The sequence below is a fragment of the Carassius gibelio genome, chromosome B3, assembly GCF_023724105.1.
Source record: "Carassius gibelio isolate Cgi1373 ecotype wild population from Czech Republic chromosome B3, carGib1.2-hapl.c, whole genome shotgun sequence".
Taxonomy (NCBI): Eukaryota; Metazoa; Chordata; class Actinopteri; order Cypriniformes; family Cyprinidae; genus Carassius; species Carassius gibelio.
Window position 1 is genome coordinate 14,553,412 of NC_068398.1, and position 17,353 is coordinate 14,570,764.

At 36.8% G+C, this 17,353-nt stretch overlaps 2 protein-coding genes and 1 long non-coding RNA gene across 5 annotated transcripts in view; all 3 read right to left on the bottom strand.

Annotated features, from left to right (window-relative positions):
• Nucleotides 1-87: 87 nt before the first annotated feature.
• Nucleotides 88-5,776, bottom strand: arpc1b (actin related protein 2/3 complex, subunit 1B). The gene is made up of 10 exons (XM_052552177.1): nucleotides 5,610-5,776; nucleotides 4,977-5,052; nucleotides 3,319-3,423; nucleotides 3,006-3,228; nucleotides 1,513-1,620; nucleotides 1,219-1,425; nucleotides 1,048-1,123; nucleotides 773-969; nucleotides 524-614; nucleotides 88-423 (listed from the first exon to the last, which is right to left on the bottom strand). The coding sequence occupies exons 2-10, from the start codon at nucleotides 5,038-5,040 to the stop codon at nucleotides 385-387; spliced, it is 1,110 nt and encodes a 369-aa protein (XP_052408137.1). The 5' UTR covers nucleotides 5,041-5,052; nucleotides 5,610-5,776; the 3' UTR covers nucleotides 88-384.
• A 284-nt stretch (nucleotides 5,777-6,060) lies between these two features.
• LOC127953202 (actin-related protein 2/3 complex subunit 1A) lies at nucleotides 6,061-9,941 on the bottom strand. Of its 2 annotated transcripts, none has more exons than XM_052552176.1 (10): nucleotides 9,808-9,941; nucleotides 8,705-8,794; nucleotides 8,508-8,612; nucleotides 8,199-8,421; nucleotides 7,977-8,084; nucleotides 7,685-7,897; nucleotides 7,493-7,568; nucleotides 7,201-7,394; nucleotides 6,588-6,678; nucleotides 6,061-6,474 (listed from the first exon to the last, which is right to left on the bottom strand). In XM_052552176.1, the coding sequence occupies exons 2-10, from the start codon at nucleotides 8,766-8,768 to the stop codon at nucleotides 6,436-6,438; spliced, it is 1,113 nt and encodes a 370-aa protein (XP_052408136.1). In that variant the 5' UTR covers nucleotides 8,769-8,794; nucleotides 9,808-9,941; the 3' UTR covers nucleotides 6,061-6,435. The 2 variants fall into 2 exon arrangements, with proteins under 2 accessions (XP_052408136.1, XP_052408135.1); XM_052552175.1 differs by having other exon boundaries at nucleotides 9,747-9,924.
• Nucleotides 9,942-10,678: 737 nt separating this feature from the next.
• The window catches only part of LOC127953206 (uncharacterized), a 28,208-nt gene continuing 21,533 nt past the window's right edge, over nucleotides 10,679-17,353 (bottom strand). The window contains exons 2-7 of one of the 2 annotated variants that reach the window (XR_008153123.1): nucleotides 14,158-14,196; nucleotides 13,776-13,968; nucleotides 13,418-13,608; nucleotides 13,147-13,244; nucleotides 12,446-12,582; nucleotides 10,679-12,356 (exon numbers count right to left, since the gene is read on the bottom strand). This is a non-coding gene — a long non-coding RNA (uncharacterized LOC127953206). Of the gene's footprint in view, nucleotides 12,357-12,445; nucleotides 12,583-13,146; nucleotides 13,245-13,417; nucleotides 13,609-13,775; nucleotides 14,197-17,353 lie in introns of both variants that reach the window. The other variant, XR_008153122.1, reaches the window with a different exon arrangement.

Here is a 17,353-nt window from a genome sequence, read left to right on the forward strand (position 1 = left end):
AGAGAGTGGTGTACTGATCTTTTATGTTCATCATAAATATTACATAGAATTGCATTGAAATTATTGAGTTAGCACAGGAAGCATTCAGCATGTTAAACCTCAGCAAGTAATCATGTTTATTTTCTTAGTTTCAGTTGCAGTTTATTAAAGATTGAATGAAAGGTACCCGCACTGATTAAAGAAAAGCAATCTATGACCAGCATATAAATTCAGACAAAATTCAGGTTTTGGTTCATCCAGAACCAGTTTTCTAATTGCATCATTATAAAATCATTAAACCACTATGTTAATCTAAACATAATCTTGGAAAAAAGTATAGACAACTGCATTAAACAAAAGATGAAAAGGCAAGCAATATGAACTATAGACATTTAGTTCTTATGTCTAGACAATCTTGAGGTCCTTCATTGCAGATTCAAGGGTCTGAAACAGAATTAAGAAAATATTTATAATCATCTTTATGCATTTTTGACTTCTGCTAACAAATTAATAATTAAGAGATGCTCAAAAGTTCAACACGTACCTTTACATCCCAAATAGTCATGCCTCCATCCATACCAGTGGTGCAGAATTTGGCACACTGTGCTTTTCCTCCATTAAGAATGGAGAGTTGGCTAAGAAGTGAACAAAAAGTTGCATTAACAGATCGTAATGTCTATTGTTGCATTGAGTTAAAATTTGACAGGATTGCTTTAATGCCACAGTGGATCACAAATGGCAAACTTTCAACTTAAAAAGAACGAAACTGACAGACTTCTTGAATATGCCATACCTGATGCTGTTCTTGTGCACAGACTCCAGGACAGCTTCTTTGCTGTCAGTGGTGGCTTTCTTATCCAGGTTCTGGAAGCGTTCCCTGGCTGACATGCCCTTCTGAGCACTCTGTTTGGGTATGTCGAGTTTCCCTCCAAAAGACAAGGCTGCTTTGTTCGAATCATAGACAAACAACACAGGGTAGCAGTCATGGCCCTGAAAAAGATATGAAAATGAGGGGACAATCTAAACAGATTACTTTTGCATCAAGGCCTGACATCTGAAGATACTTACAGCTGCCACTAGGCTGTTCTCAGTAATGAAAGTCACGCACAGAAGAGGCAAGGTTTCTGAAGTCAGACTGGCACAGCTGGCGAGATGAAAGGAAATGATTTGGCAAATAGGATTTTGAATGGTTTTCAAAGCAAAGTTTGTGCAGGGCCAGATTTGAAAGGCAATACTCACACAGCAGTCTTTCCTCCCTCAGCCACTGCCACAGTGCTGTCATGGCTGGCCCAGGCCACACGATTGCCGCTGTCCGAGAAACAGACACCGTGTACCCAACCTGCGGTTCCAGTAGATTCGAACATGACCTCTCCAAAGGGCATTTTAGAGCCCCATGCTGTTGGAGCAGGCTTTTCTTCTACTTCCTTTATGTAAGCAGAAAAGATCCTGGATTGGGAATTAACAAATGGGACGTTCACATAACAGTCATATTCATAAAAGAGACATAATAATGCAGGGAAGAGTTAACCTAACCTGCATTTAAAGTCACATGATCCAGCTGCCAAAAGGACGTTGTTGGGGTGCCAGTCCAAACAAAGGATGGTGGAGCGGATGGGCTTCTTAATGTGCTTGCACACCCACCTAGAATTATAAGACATAACTTCTTTAAGTATCTTGGATACACCCAATAAAACCAATTGATTCATCTGTGTTATTTGACATTAACGAATGCCAGGTGAAATGATAAAATGTAGCTTATAATACAGTATTGTAAGCTAAGTTCTGGTCCTCAAATTGAGCAAGAGTATTGGTATAACAGTCAGCACTGGGATTTTTTTTACTATTATTTCTCTGTAATTTCTGGAGGCTACATTGTTTCGGTTGGTGGTGACAGGTGATGAGTATCTTAATAAGTGAGTCGCAGAGTCATTCATTCATATAATTTGTTCAAACCACTGGATGCTTCTCAATTAGAAGGTTGCATATCTTTGTGAAGTAATTCATTCAGGAACGAAACAAGTGACTTTTGCTGAATTCAGAACAGCATACTATCATATGTACTACTTTTACCATATCTTTCCACAGCAGAAGTAATAAGAATAGTATGGTAGTATGTGGTTCTGAATCAAAGTCCCTTTCAAGATTTATTTTATATATTCCTGCAGTCTTTGTTCCGAATTCAGCACAGATGAGTGATTCATTAAATCATTCACTCAACTGATTATTTTATTTAATTTTTTTAAAGAAAAAAAAAAATTCCAGCAATTAAATGACAGCTACTGAATTCTGAGCATTTTCATACTTTTACCATATTTTGCATGGCAGAAATAATAAGAGCAGTATGCTAGTATGGGGTTCTGAGCACATATTGAGTAATATTAACTATTAACATAACTGATTGTATTTAAAATAATAATAATTATTATTATTATTTAGTTACTCAACAAGGAGTATGAGTAAGTCATTAAATCATTAATTCAACGGAATCATTTGAAAGCAGTGAGTGATTCAGGGATGAAACAAACAAGTGAGTCATAGAATCGTTCATTAAACCGATTCATTCAAAGCTTCATTTTGCACCGCAAACCAACGAATTCATCGGTAAAGAATTCCGCTCTGCCTTTATTTGTCTATTCTCTCTCCACCAAAGAAAATGGTTCTTGTGACTTGTATTTAAAAAGCTATTCATTATTAACTTCGTGTTCGCTTGTATTAAAGCAATATTCGCGCTGTTGGTCTATCAGCAAGAGTATGAATGCCTAAGATTGGAATGAAATGGTTACTCGATCGTCTCAATGATATCACATCACATGAGTTAATGTGTAACCTGTAATCAAATGACTGAATGTGACGACTAAAGATTCAACGCGGTTGGTGAGTACCAGCATCCTCTGCTGCATTAAACCGGGTTATTTAAAAACAAGAGAGAGCCCATCTGCCTCATAATATAAGTAGATTAACATTTCAGCCAGAAAAGGCTCACTATCCATCCAATATTCCTGTCTGACTGATCGGATGATACTCACCAGTCATTATCCTGCTCAAAATAGCAGACTGAGATCAGACGTGAGCCACTGCCCACTGCAAACTTGTTTTCTTTAGGAGACCATTTCACACAGCGGGCGGCACGGTTGATCCTGAGAATGACCAGGGTGGGCTTCCATGCGTCCCCCTTCAGGGTCCAGACGTATGCATTGCGGTCAGTGCCACAGGTCACGATACGATTGCTCTCTGGGGCCCAGTCAATGCCTGGGTGATAAGGAAACGGCTTGGATGAGATGGCGTTGGTCACATTAATGCTCTTTGGCTGTGTAGGTCAGATACACCTTCTAGACTTACCAGTAACCTGGCCATTGTGCTCTTTCAGCACATGGATTTTGTTCCAGTTGCTTCCGTCTTTCTTGTAGATATGGACTTCATGGTTATTAGGACACAGTGCAATTTCTAAAGAAAACAGGAACCCGGTGTATAAAATATTCATCACAAGTTTATGGAAAAAAATACCTTGGCTTGATGAGTTGGATAACAGCCTGAATATTTTATTAGCAAGTATTTGTTTATTCAAAGTTTATATGTGCCACTTTCCTATGGCCTCCATAACTCAAATGATAAATAATATCTGTATAACTGTGTGGATTGTTGAGGAAAGGTTGGATTTATGATGGTGGGATATATTTAGTCTGGCTTACAAAAGAGTAGGTGAAAAGTTTCCACTATTATTGAAATGGAGCTTTCGGAGCAATGCAGACCTACCCAAAACAGCTTGGCAACCGCCTGTAACACCCTAATATTATAAGTTTAAGCCTGCAAACATAGTATGTTTCTGAATAGTGTTAAATAAATGGGCCTGTCACAATACCCACACTACTTCGGCGCAGTATTTTTGAGGCTATCAAATATGCATCAAAAAATTTGCTAGTTGCACAGGAAAAGTTTCTAGTGTAAGTTAAATTAATTAGATAATGCATACAATGTGGTAGAAAATGTATAGTGTTTATTTTATTGGTGCAGAGATAATGTAATTATAATTTCTCAAATGTTGTCAGCTGCATTTTGCAACTTAATTAGAAGCTCCAGAATTAAGTTGTGCATTAGTAGAGACTACTGAACATACACTGTAATTTTTAAAGTGCAATCTATCAGAAAATCTGAAAGTATAATTTAAGGTCTGTAAAAGGTTTACTTGCATTTTATGTTCTACATGTAAACTTGAAGTTTACACACTAAGATGAACACTCGGGCCTAATATTGCAAGTATGTCACATAAGCAGCAAGTGGTCTAATGCAAAGGCTACATATGTGGGTATTGGGAACAGGCCAATTTCTATTTCCCGCTAGAGCAGATGTGCTCACACATTTTTCATAGGTGAGCTAGAAAACCTTCATGTTTTTAACAGCAGCAGTTAAACCTAAAAGTCATTCTCAGCCTTCTCATTTCCCTGCTGTTTCTCTGTGGTCTGCTGAAGACGTACGGCATCGGCAACAAAGCACCATTCATGGTAAAACAGGAAGTCTGGGGGGAATTAGTCATTACTGTTTCTCTCATCAGCATGGAAAGAAAAGCAGGGCGGCAGCAGTGAAAAGACACAACTTTGACTATGTTTTTGCTCTTTTAAGACAGTTTTTAAACTCTTAAAACATAGTCCTGAATGATTTGGATTTTTGAGAGCACTTCACTTCAATGCTGAAGGATTCTAACTGGCTTCATAAACCACATAGCCTAAATACAAGTGCACATGTGGCGTGCACGTTTATGTATGTATTTTACATTTCTAGAAGGATATGCAACTTTTCATCCAAAATGTAGTTTTTGTCAGAGCAGTATGGGCTCTCAAAGGCCAAATGGGCGTTCACAGCACAATTTAAAACTAGTAAATGTTAAAAGTCACATAATATGAGTAACAAGACCATCTCTGTAAGGAAATGTTAAACATTAGTTCATGAAAATCAGTGCACAGTCTCATCAGACTCTCTTGAGAAGAATCCTGGGGACTTACGAGTTCGGTCCTTGTTCCAGGCATGGCAGCTGATAGGTTCAAGAAGAAAACTGTGATAAGACATGGCTGCTTTTTCCTGCAAATTAAATTTGAGGTAATTTTGAGATGAAATTGTGAAAATGAGGATTAATCAAACTACTGCAACATGACTGCTTGTTCACTTCCGTAGACATGCTACTAAAATGGAGAAGTTTAGAACTTCCTTTTAAAATTCTTTCCGGGTTTTTGACTTCTCTCAGTTATACTTAAAACAAAATACAAACAGCAAAGCCCCCCACCCCCCAACAATGTAATAAATTAAAACCAGACCAGAAAGGAATGTAACAAGCCAGATGCTCCACTTACAAGAAAAACACACAAAACACCTCCACTATCTTTGATAGTTTCCGTTTAAAACATAACGGTTCTCTCTGCTGAGGGAGTTTGCAGCCAGGTGAGATAGTAGACCATTTCAAACCTCTCACTACAGCTAAAAAGTCACCGAAACACTGAGACTTGCTTTCTAGTTGTCATTCTCCAAGTTAGTGCATGTTAGTCAGGCACAAACACCAGCAAAACCACAGACTGCTTCACATCTGAAAAAAGAAAATCTCCCAAATTCAGATAAACAAAACCATATGTTTTCCTACTTACCCAGGAAACCGTAAAAATCTGAGAGATGTTGGGGGGGGTTGACCAAATCTGCAACAGAAGCCCGAGTTCGTGGACTCTGAGCAGTCAACACAAACGCTAGCTTTGCTCTGAATGAACTAAAGTATTTCCTTAGTCGTTTTTCTCTCTAGATATGCACTACTTCCCCTTCCCTGTTAGAAACATATAACCACTTCCTTGTGTGGGCGGCTGTCTGCTGGTTCAACTCCCCTTCACATTCTCTTCTCTTGCATGTTTTTAAACCCTCCGTCTGCAAAGCTGATTTATGGTAACTAGCTTAATGCACTGTAATAATTCACAGGAGCCGTAACATAAAAAAACTGTACAGTCCAAACCTGGGTTGCAATCTGAGAGCTGTGTATATCTAGGAGCATATGAAAACCAGTCAATGACAAAGGCATTGAATCAAACAGAAAGAGATGACACTTGCGAATGTTGTGTAGTATACATCATTTATTTCTAGCAGACCATTTACATAAAATTCTCCTTTTAATTTAACACCTCTCCGGTTTCCCCTGGAGACCCAGAACAATTTAATCAACCATCACACACTGCTGGGGTGCCAGCTTTGGCATAGATTTTTTTTTTTTATTAAAAAACAAACAAAGAAAACAAAAGATCCTAACCCCATTTCCCATTAGTGTTTTCCCATTTTTAAAGAGTGTCATACACCAGTACCCACCACTGCTCAGTGCTTTTTTTTTTTTTTTTTTTAATAGTTAAAAACTTTCAGAAGTGTTATCGGAAATCTCCTTGTTAGTCTTCAAGCTGCAGTGCTTGTGCTGTGTCATGCTAGTTCATGTGAGTTTTACATGATCCGCAGGCCTTGGATTGAAGACTCTAAGGTCTGTGGAAAGAATTAAGTAAAGATGGTAAATTCTAGTTAACCAAGGGATAAAACAGAAGCAACTTAAATGGCAAGAAAAGTTTGGAACGATTTAGAAAATATTAAATACAAACCTTGAAATCCCATATGGTCATTGCTCCGTCAATTCCCGTAGTGCAGAATTTGCGACAATCTCTTTTGTCTCCTTCATATATAGACACTTGGCTACAAAGTTCAAAAGAAAAATGATAAATGGTTACGCACAATTTTCATAAAAATGATTAGAATTTATATGCAAAGTTAGAGGTTGGTAAGACTTTAAATATGTTTTAAATAAGTCTCTTATGCTCACAAAGGCTGCGATTATTTGATCAGTACAGTAAAAAAAAAAAAAAAAAGACGCAGTAATACCTTGAAGCTTAAAATTATTAATTCTTCTGATGGCAAAGTTTCATTTTCAGCATCATTACTCCACTATTCCGTGCCACATTATCCTTCAGAAATAATTGTAATATGCTGATATGCAGGTTAAGTAACGTTTCTTATTTTGTGCTTTTTAGGATTTTTTGATGAATAGAAAGCTCAAAACCTCCGCATTTATTTTAAATCTTTTGCCACACTGTAATTGTCTGTACTGGAATTTTTTATTAATTGAATTAATTTCTTTTGGAAAAAATGATGTCTTACTGACCACAAAATGTAAAATCTGGTAATGTTTATATAATTTTCAAATAATTTTTGCCCTACGTGATGCTGTTCTGATGCAGGGTTTCTAGGGTGCTATTGCGGTCCTCAGTGGTGGCCCTCTTGTCCATGTTGCGGAAGCGCTCCATGGCAGAAATGTTGCGCTGGATGCTCTGCTTTGGAATGTCCAGCTTGGAAATGAAGGTCAAGTTTCCACCATCATCAAAACTGAACAGCATAGGGCAGCAATCGTGACCCTGATGGAAAAACCCTCTACATTAAATCCTGAAGAAAGGTAATCACCTCTAAAGTACAGCACAACAAACAACAACAAAAAAAAAAAAAAAGCTCTTACTGCTGCCACAATGTTGTTCTCAGAAACAAAAGTCACACTCAGAAGGGCAAGGAATTCGGTCTTCAACTGGCTTGGCCTGTAAAGCAGAAGTGTGCTTTTAGTCATTAACAAGCATGATGTATTATAAAAAGTCTCTATCAACAAATATCCACTTTTTTTTTTTCTTCTAAACACAAGATTTCCATTACTCACGTTGAGCTTATTGTGGGGTCCACTACAGTGACAGTGCTGTCATGGCTGACCCACGCCAGTTTGTTCCCACTGGCTGAGAAACAGACGCTGTGAACCCATCCTCCGCTTCCTGCCCCGCCAAACTCTGACATCACCTGCCCAAAGGGCATCTTGGACCCCCATGGGGTTGGAGCTGGTTTTTCATCCACCTCCTTGATGTACGCAGAGAATACCCTAAGAAACAAACATGCAAATATGATTCAGAGCCCTAACAAATCATTCACATTGAGCAAGCTTCAATATGCAGACTCACCTGCATTTGAAGTCACATGACCCAGCTGCCAGAAGCACATTATTTGGATGCCAGTCTAAACTGAGGACAGTTGAACGGATGGGCTTCTTGATGTGTTTACTAACCCACCTAAAATAAAATTTTTTTTTTTTTAAATACATAATAATAATAATATTATACATTTACACGTATATATATACACACGTACACAATCACAGGACCAACATATCAGCTGTGACCTACCAATCATTTTCAGACTCAAAGTAGCAAACAGATATGAGTCGTGCTCCACTCCCCACTGCAAACTTGTTCTCTAGCGGAGACCATTTCACAAACGTGGCAGCGCGGTTGATCCTGAGAATAACAAGGGTGGGTTTCCACAAACCGTCCTTTTGACTCCATACATAAGCATTACGGTCAGCTCCACAGGTCACAATGCGATCACTTTTAGGAGCCCAATCAATGCCTAGAAAACAACAACAAAAACAACGGTAAACTTGCAATTATAACAATGTCTGTGAGGAATTTGACAATGTTTTTTCAAATTTTTACCTGTGATGTGCCCATTGTGCTCTTTTAATTCGTGAGCTTTCACCCACTGATTTCCACTTTTCTTGTATATATGGACCTCATGGTTGTTTGGACTTATAGCAAGTTCTGTAATTGAAAAACAATGCATGAGATGAGGCATTGGTTCAAAAAATGATGACAACATCGATGAATAAATGACAAGGACAAATCTTTCTTACGGGTCCTGTCCCGGTTCCACGCATGGCATGTGATTGGCTCCAACAAAAACTGGTGCAGTGACATTATCTCCAAATAACGTGCACCTCTGCCTGAAAAGAAAGGCAATTATGTTTGATTAATGTGCCACTAATGTTAGAACTTTGATTATACTGATCGGTAGAATTGTGTTTAACAGTTTCGATATGTGCATTTCTTCATTAGCAGAGGGATTATCCAAGGGCTTAAAAATAAGGTATTTAGTACAACAACAATATAATTTTCTCAGTTGCCAAGACAAATACATGCAGGGCTTCTCTCACGAGTGTGAGCCCGGTTTTGATTGGTGACAAGCAAAGCTCAATGTTTTGGCTTGTTTATTAACCATTTTACTTGTGGAGAACACATATAGGAACTAAATGATCAACTTTAGTTCGAAACGCATGTTAATTTACATTGCTTCTTTAAGGTTTAATTAATTTTTTTTTTTTTTATCAAACTCGCAATCGTGGATAATAATGTACTCTGGATTTAGTTGATAAATAGCTTAATTGGTGTCAGAAACAATAGTAAAGAAAAAAAACATCACTGACAAACTGGCAAGCCAGGTCTAATCACATCCATCGGGGTTATGTCCACAAAGAAATCTGCAGTTTTTCGTCCGTAATCATATACAAAAGCAAAAATTTATTTTTCAACAGTCAGAACCAGATGACTGCTGTCAGTTCCCGGTTTTAGGGCGTGGGTGAGGCAGGTCATCATTATCTGATGCCACAGGCTTCTGCTCGCGAGCTGCCCGTCTGCTACATTAGCCGACAGCTAACGCCAAAAACAGATTACATGCCTGGGAAAAATACGCAGAAAGCCGGAAAAGAGACCCCTGGTTTAAAGATAATGCTCTGTAGTACATTATACAACCGTGAACACACTTATATCGCGAGTGCATTCACAGAAATGTTCGCGGTCTGTTAAGATTTGAGGAAAAGGAAGGCCTTGCTCAAGTTGCCGGCTCAGTCCGCTCCCTGCTGTCGGAAAAAGGCATGGCACGGCCCTCACTTAAGTTACCTTAACCGATGCTCCGCTTCTTGAGGAATGTTCGCAAGGATGTTGGCTCTCGGGTGTTCACCTGTTGGACGGACTTGAATTCGCGGACTCTGGACAGTCGACACGAATTCACTCCGGCTGCTCTCTTCTCGCTCCCTGATTTGGGCCTGTCAAGGAATCCAGGAAATGGGACGCAGCTCCGCGCGCATGCGTACGCACGGCAGACGGTGGGCGTGTCCACTCCGTGAGCACTCACCAGCGCAAGTCATTCAGAAGACGCATAAGTGAGGGCTGGCACTGTAGTGAGCAGGCCATGCTTCAAAGGACTGTGCTGCTTCTGATCTTAGGCGGGATAATTGATATTTTATTGTATTATAGCCCTTAAAAGGATAGTTCACCCAAAAATGAGAACACAAATTAAGATATTTTTGATGAAATCCGAGAGCATTCAGACCCAACTGCGTTGTTTACATGAAGTGGAAGCAAGCACATGTGTGATAATCTCTCCACAATGGAAGCGGGCTGCTGCAAACGGGATGAGGAGGGAAATAATTGTTGAATAAAGTCATTATTTTCATTTTCTTTGCACTTTCATTTTATTCTCATAGTTTCATAAAATTTTGGTTGAACCACTGATGACACGTGGCCTATTTTACCCATGTCCTTGTTACATTTCTGTACCTGGAAATATTTCAGTAGCATTGCTTTCTATGGAGGGTCTGAAAACTCGTATTTCATCAGAAATATCTTATTTTGTGTTCTGAAGATGAGAGGTCTTACGGGTTTGGATCAACATGGGTGTGAGTAATTAATTATAGATTTTTTGGGGTGAACTATCCCTTTGTAACAATCTTTGCAATATCATAATGTGGTTTTCTTGACATTTTTTGTTTGAAAGATCGTTTCTTCCTTTTAATATTCCTCTTCTTGTACATTGCTCTCCCCAACTTTGCTTCATGTGGGATGAATTCTGCCATTTTGATGATTCTACAGTATAACCAAGGCCAAATAAGTTGTCAACATTTTAAGTGTTACATATATGCATATGTGACCCTGGAGCACAAAACCAGTCTTAAGTTGCTGGGGTATACTTGTAGCAATAGCCAAAAATATATTGTAATGGTCAAAATTATTGATTTTTTTATGCCAAAAATCATTAGGATGTTAAGTAAAGATCATTTTCCATGAATATATTTTGTAAATTTCCTACTGTAAATATATAAATATAATTTTTTTTGATTAGTAATATGCATTGCTAAGAACTTCATTTGGACAACTTTAAAGGTTCAATATTTAGATTTTTTTTTTTTTGCAACTACAGGTTCCAGATTTTCAAATAGTTGTATCTCGGCCAAATAATGTCCTCAATCTCAATTAACCATACATCAATGCTTATTTATTTAGCCTGTCAGGTGATGTATGAATCAAAATATAAAAAAATGTATTCTTATGATTGGTTTTGTGGTCCAGGGTCACATATAGGCTACGCTACCAAAAGCTTGTGGGTCAGTAATCATCAAGCATCAAAATGATAAAAAGGTAAGGTTAAGACATTTCATTTGTTACAAATTATTTATATTTAAAATAAATGCTGTTCTTTGGAATTTCCGCAAAAAATATGAAGCATCACAACTAATAATAAGAAAAATGTATTGTTCAGCAAATTACCATATTAGAATTGTTTCTGTAGGATCATGTGACACTTAAGACTGGAGTAATGATGTTGAAAATCAAATAAATGCAGCTTTGATGAGCATAAGAGATTTCTAATGCATTTAGAAAAAACCTTACCGACCCCAAGCCTCAAAACATCTTTAAATTAAATAAAGATTGCTACAGCTGGCATTTCAAACATAAATTTAAATCGCATTCTATTTTCATTTTAATGCTACTTTGTGAAAGGGTTAGTTTACCCAAAATGAAAATTAGGCCCTAAATGACTTACCCTCAAGTCATCCTAGGTGTATATGACTTTCTTATTTTAGAAAAATCCAGTCGAAGTTATATTAAAATTTTAATTTTAACAAGTCTTTGGTCTTTCAAGTTGTTTAATGACACTCAAAGGGTGTTGCATTGCTTCAGTCCAAAAGAAGTTAAATAAAAAGCGCCCGTCCTTAAAAAGTGTTTCACATGGCTCCAGGGGGTGAACAAAGGCCTCCTTTAGTGAATCGATGCTTTTTTGTAAGAAAAATATCCATATTCAAAACGTAATAATCACTTTAATCTAGCTTGCGCTCACTGTGTAAAAGGAAGCAGTTTCGGGCAGATAACGTATGGAGGTCAGTGTTGTGCATGCGCCGCTCAAGTGGCCGAACGGACACACAGCAGAGAGATCAAAACAAAACAACGGAATGTTAGAGGATATAAGCCAAGAGGAGGCTGGTTCTCCTTTGCTAAAGTAAGGAAACTTTGCTTCTTTCGATCCTGTTAACAAACTTTGGTTTTCAAGAGACTCACCGGCGCATGCGCAACGCTGACCTCTATTTACCTCAACTGAGGCTGACGTATACCTACACATTCAGACACTCAGTGTTGTCCACCAGCTCAAAAGGTTTCCTGGCAGGTTTAGAGGTTTCAACCCACTGCACACCTTGATTTCAGTCACCGTCTGGTTCGAGGTTAAATAGCTCCCTGTTCATACAAAACTCAATTTCATACTCAAGGGGGGCCAAAGTTGATTTAAAAAAAATAATAATTCTGATGATTAGATATGCTCTTACAGTCTCTTGAAGGTCACAACTGTTTTTGGTGCCACTGTCATTTTATCCAAGTCTGAATCCATTTTCTTCTTAGTCCTCAGACCTCTTCCTCTAGGCTAGCTTAGAGGAAATCTATTGTACTCTGATGTTTCTTCCTTCTGCAGTTTTGTGGAAAAAAAGGATACACTGATGTAGAAAAAAAAAAAATATATATATATATATGTGTGTGTATATATATATATATATATATATATATATATATATATATATATATATATATGTGTGTGTGTGTGTGTGTTTTAACTAATTCTGTCAAACACTTAATCATGATTAATCACATCCAAAATCAAAGTTTTTGTTTAGATAATATATGTGTGTATATTTATTATGTATATATAAATACACACAAATGCATGTATATATTTCAGTAAAATATGCTATGTTTATACATTAGATATATTTATAATATAAATTATAAAACAGATAGTTCCAGTCCTTGATTCTAGAAATGGCATTCCTTCTGTCTTAAGTCTTTTAAAAACATTCATAAAGAATATATTCTGCTGGTACCCCCCAAAATGAGCAGTTATTATCTTCTTCAATTTAATGGTGAGATCTATGTCTGTGCTGCATGACATTCTCCAGAGTGGCTGCCTGTATCTTTGTATTATTTTTTTCTTGAAATAACAGCTTTAATTCTAAACCAGTGATGGCTTCTTAACCTGCTGGAGCTTCTCTAGATCTTTCTTTTTATTCTGGGTGTTAGCGATACTTTCATCCCGTTGGCAAAGGTGTGCTTCTGTACTTTGTCATCCAGGCCCTAAAGAGTAACAGCAGGTATTTTAGAGCCAATAAACTGAATCATTTCAGATCATTATGTTACTTTATTTTAATTTGTCAATGAATAACACATGCTTGCATGATTTCACACATGATCGCAGATGTGTGGGGAATTTACAACCATATTTTAGTCAAATATTTGATTGCTTTCACCTGTTTTTCCTTTTCTGACTTTGCCAGAATTGACTCCCATGCTTCCAAGTCTCTTCTCAGGTCCATTAGTTTTGAGCACTTCAAGCATTGGCAACATTATTGTCCTTCTTTAACATCTCTTTCTTTCATGCTGTTTTCTGCTTGATCAGCTGGTTACAGTACTTCTCAGCAACTGCAACCATATTTAGTTCCTGAGAATGTAAAAAATGCAGTTCATTTTCATTAAAAATGAAAACCACATTCAGACACAGTTGCTGTGGCCAGGGCTGAATCGCCCTTTTCTTTTGAAACAGGAATACATTTTTCAAGTTCTTTGATCTTCTCTGCTATTGTTCTTGATTTCTTCAGAACAGCTTACCTTCATCTTGGTCTGTTGGTGAGCCATGTGGACCTGGAAATAAAACACTGCAGGATAGAAAGGACTAGAAAAGATATAAATTAATCATTTAAAAAAGAGGATTAAAAATGAATGACTTCAGAAGTATATTTTTCCACATTATTTGAGCTTCAGAAATCTTCTCACTTTTCGCTGAATGGCAGTGAAGCCATTTCTGAAATAGTAAGAGACAAGGGTTGAGATTAAACCTTCAAGTGTAAGTATACTGTATGGATTTTATGTGCTGTTTCTGTCTTGTCATTTTTTGGATGATAAAGAGCTACTGTTTTACAGGAACAGCTTATACTTAAACTAGAAAAGCCTTTCGGGAAATGCAGATTCCCTCTAGGATGCCCTTACATACCAGTTGCCAGGTGCAGGATTAGGAATGCGTCACCAACACCTGGTAAACATAAGAGTGTATGAAGTACATCTGACGTTTTTATTTAAAATTAGCACTTCTTTCTGGCTACTATGTATTGGTTTCTATGTATGTACCAGTACTTCTGAATGGGTTGAGGCTAGGATTTTGTACATTTGAAGTTAAAGGACTTGATGAACATGTATGTGTGGAGAGCATGGAACTCTTCTTATATTGAAATAATAACAAACTATGCTGCTTGATGGAAGTGCATTGGTTAACATATCAGTATGTATGTGTTATATTCAGGGAATTTAAGGACTATAACTTATTTGTAAATAATTTAAACCTGAATTAAATAGCACTTAAAAAAATTTGTTTACATAGGACATTTATACAAAAAAGACAGTAAAGATAAAATAAAAATAAAGAGCACCGGAAATATAGAATAATAAAGGAAATGCAATAATGATGGATATTAAAATAGCAATTTACCTCAAAATAAAAAGTTTGCTGAAAACATACTCACCCTGAGGCTATCCAAGAAGCACATGAGTTTCTTCACTGGAACAGGTTTGTAAAAATTTAGCATGACATAATTTGCTCACCAAATGATCATCTGCAGTAAATGGGTGCCGTTGTAAAGAAAGTCCAATCAGTTGATAAAAACATCTCAATACTTCAGAAGTAATCCAAGATTCCACACAGCCCCAGTCCATTAATGAATCCATCATTAAGACATGCATCATTAGGAGCTACAAACCATTGCTTCTAAACCATTAAGTCCTATCCTCTCCTATTTGGACTCTCATTCTGACGGCACCCATTCACTGCAGAGGATCCACTGGTGAGCAAGTGATGTTAATGTAAATTTCTCCATACCTGTTCCAAAACTAATCTACATCTTGACCTGAATTTGAGTAAATTTTAAGCACATTTTTATTTTTGGGTGAACTGCTCCTTTAATAAAAGAATGAAATAGAAAACAGATATAAATGACCAGATTGTTTAAACTCATTTGGCACAGTGCTGTACACAGAGTGGTCATCCCTTTATACAGCTGTTTATGTTGGGGTCCAAAGGAAATATCAACTTAAAAAAAAAAAAAAAAGTATGTGAGGAAGTTCAGGCATTTTGTTATATTTATAGGTGTCTGATACCCTATAGAAAGCTGAGATGGTCTGGAAGAGCCCTTTCTTTCTCTTTTTGCACCTAGTCAAGCTTCCTCTGCTTTGAAGAGCTGAGCCAAGAAAGCCATGGAGGGCTGCAACAGGCCCAGCACTGTTTCATTCAGTGGATCTTTGTTTTTGCATAGCCATCCTGCTTGTTGTACCACCTTGGATGTGCTGATATAATCAACAAGGGACATTCTTTGGCTGAGAATCTATAGGAGCAACATGGAAATCTTTCTTTCTCAAATGCAGACTTATGGTTCCAGCATAATGCATCAGCTCAAAACTTTAGCAGCCAATAAACAAGTGAAAAACATTTGTCTACTGATTGTAATGTGGCTATGTTGTGTTACTATATCACACACAGTGTGAGCGGTGGTGCAGTATTCCACTTCAAGCATGTGTGGACACATTAGGGGATCATTAAGGCTGCTAACTCAAAGCTGTGAACACACATAAGCTGCTCCCTGGATACTCAGAGAATATTATACATTAATTAGCTATCAGAACTATAGACGGTATATTCTCAGATGGCTAAATTTACCTTCTTAATACTGAGATATGTAAAAAAAAAAAAACAATAACTATAAAATGTAGCTATAAAGGCAAAAAGGAATAACAATCTATCATTCTTCATCTAACTAGTGCATTTTAACATGTCCATATAGTTTTAAGCCAGTCATACACATTCCATTTAAATTATTTAAAAATAAATACAAATATAAACACCAAAACATTTCAATAAAAGACAAGTTTTTCTCATCTTTAGAGTCACATTAATGTATAACTTGGATAAAACCTGCAAAGTATGTCACTCAACATACAAAAAAATACTGTTTATTTAATGTTTTCTACTGTTTATTATCGATCGCAACCAAGAGAACAGGGAAAGAAGCAGCCAATTTGCTTTTATAATGTTCCACCCTATCACATTTTCCCTTGACTCATGTTTATGCATATTCATACCTCAAGACATGGATTTTTATCTGCATATTTTATTAGCACCTAAAGGCATTCTTTGTCTCTTTTATATATTATTTACAATTTTTTATTCATAAATTTAATTAATTAATTCACACACACACACACACACACATAATTTATTTCAATTACTTTCCTACTTTATCAATTCAGTTGACAGATTTGTCAAAAACTCATATAACAACATATTATGACCAAGAGGTGGCAGAAGTGAGCTATATCATCTCAATTGAGTAAATTATGTCAATAAGGTGTCCATATAATCTGTTTGCATTCTTTTATATTTAGAGTAGTTTACATCATATGCATCACATTCTAAAACATTCTCACATATATCTTTTGTTGTGGATGTAGTTAGATATCCTCAATGGCTTTCTGAACTCAGCTCATGTCTGGCATTTAATTAAGTTCTAGTGTTGCAGTCACTCTAAAATCCAAACCCAAAAAAAACAAAAACAACAACAACAAAAAAACTACAACATCTGAAGCTCATAATTTAACAAAAATATTTTATTTTGGTACTTCAAATCATTACTATTGAGAACCCAATTGATGCAATATAGTAGTAACCCTTTATTTCAATATATACGTTTTAATTTGCTAGCAGTAAAATTAATCTTATGATTAATATATGTGCATGTCATGTGCAGTCTTAAGACATGCCATAATTACACGATGTCTTCAATAAAAATCATTATCATTTATTTACCATTTTCATTTTTAGGTTGTACCATTAAACCACATTGCATCCCACTCAATGAACTGATTTAATTAAATGCATTAATATGTATTTGTTTCAGTTTTAACGAGTCTTCAGATCAAATACATTTCATTATAATGCCAAAAGCACAATGCCTCTTTGCTCATTAAAGTTGCGAGGGACTGAGAAAGGCCAGTGTGTGGTCTGCCTCCCTCATTATCCCGCTGTTTATGTGGATTGGCGTTTCTTCTGCACGACACTATTAAATGGCTCTATTGTTTCCAGTTGCTAAACCTCTCAAATACAATCCCTTCCCCTATTGCTCAGACTGACCTTGTTTACTTTC

Bases quoted from the DNA above. Each gene is read 5' to 3' on its own strand.
- arpc1b (XM_052552177.1), bottom strand. From the start codon at position 5,040: ATGTCTTATCACAGTTTTCTTCTTGAACCTATCAGCTGCCATGCCTGG. The intron at 3,229-3,318 runs GTAAGTCTAGAA...CTTATCACCCAG, and splicing joins GCACAATGGCCAGGTTACTG to GCATTGACTGGGCCCCAGAG. The intron at 615-772 runs GTATGGCATATT...TTCACTTCTTAG, and splicing joins GTGCACAAGAACAGCATCAG to CCAACTCTCCATTCTTAATG.
- LOC127953202 (XM_052552176.1), bottom strand. From the start codon at position 8,768: ATGTCACTGCACCAGTTTTTGTTGGAGCCAATCACATGCCATGCGTGG. The intron at 8,422-8,507 runs GTAAAAATTTGA...GTTGTTTTCTAG, and splicing joins GCACAATGGGCACATCACAG to GCATTGATTGGGCTCCTAAA. The intron at 7,395-7,492 runs GTAAGAGCTTTT...TTTTTCCATCAG, and splicing joins AGAACAACATTGTGGCAGCA to GGTCACGATTGCTGCCCTAT.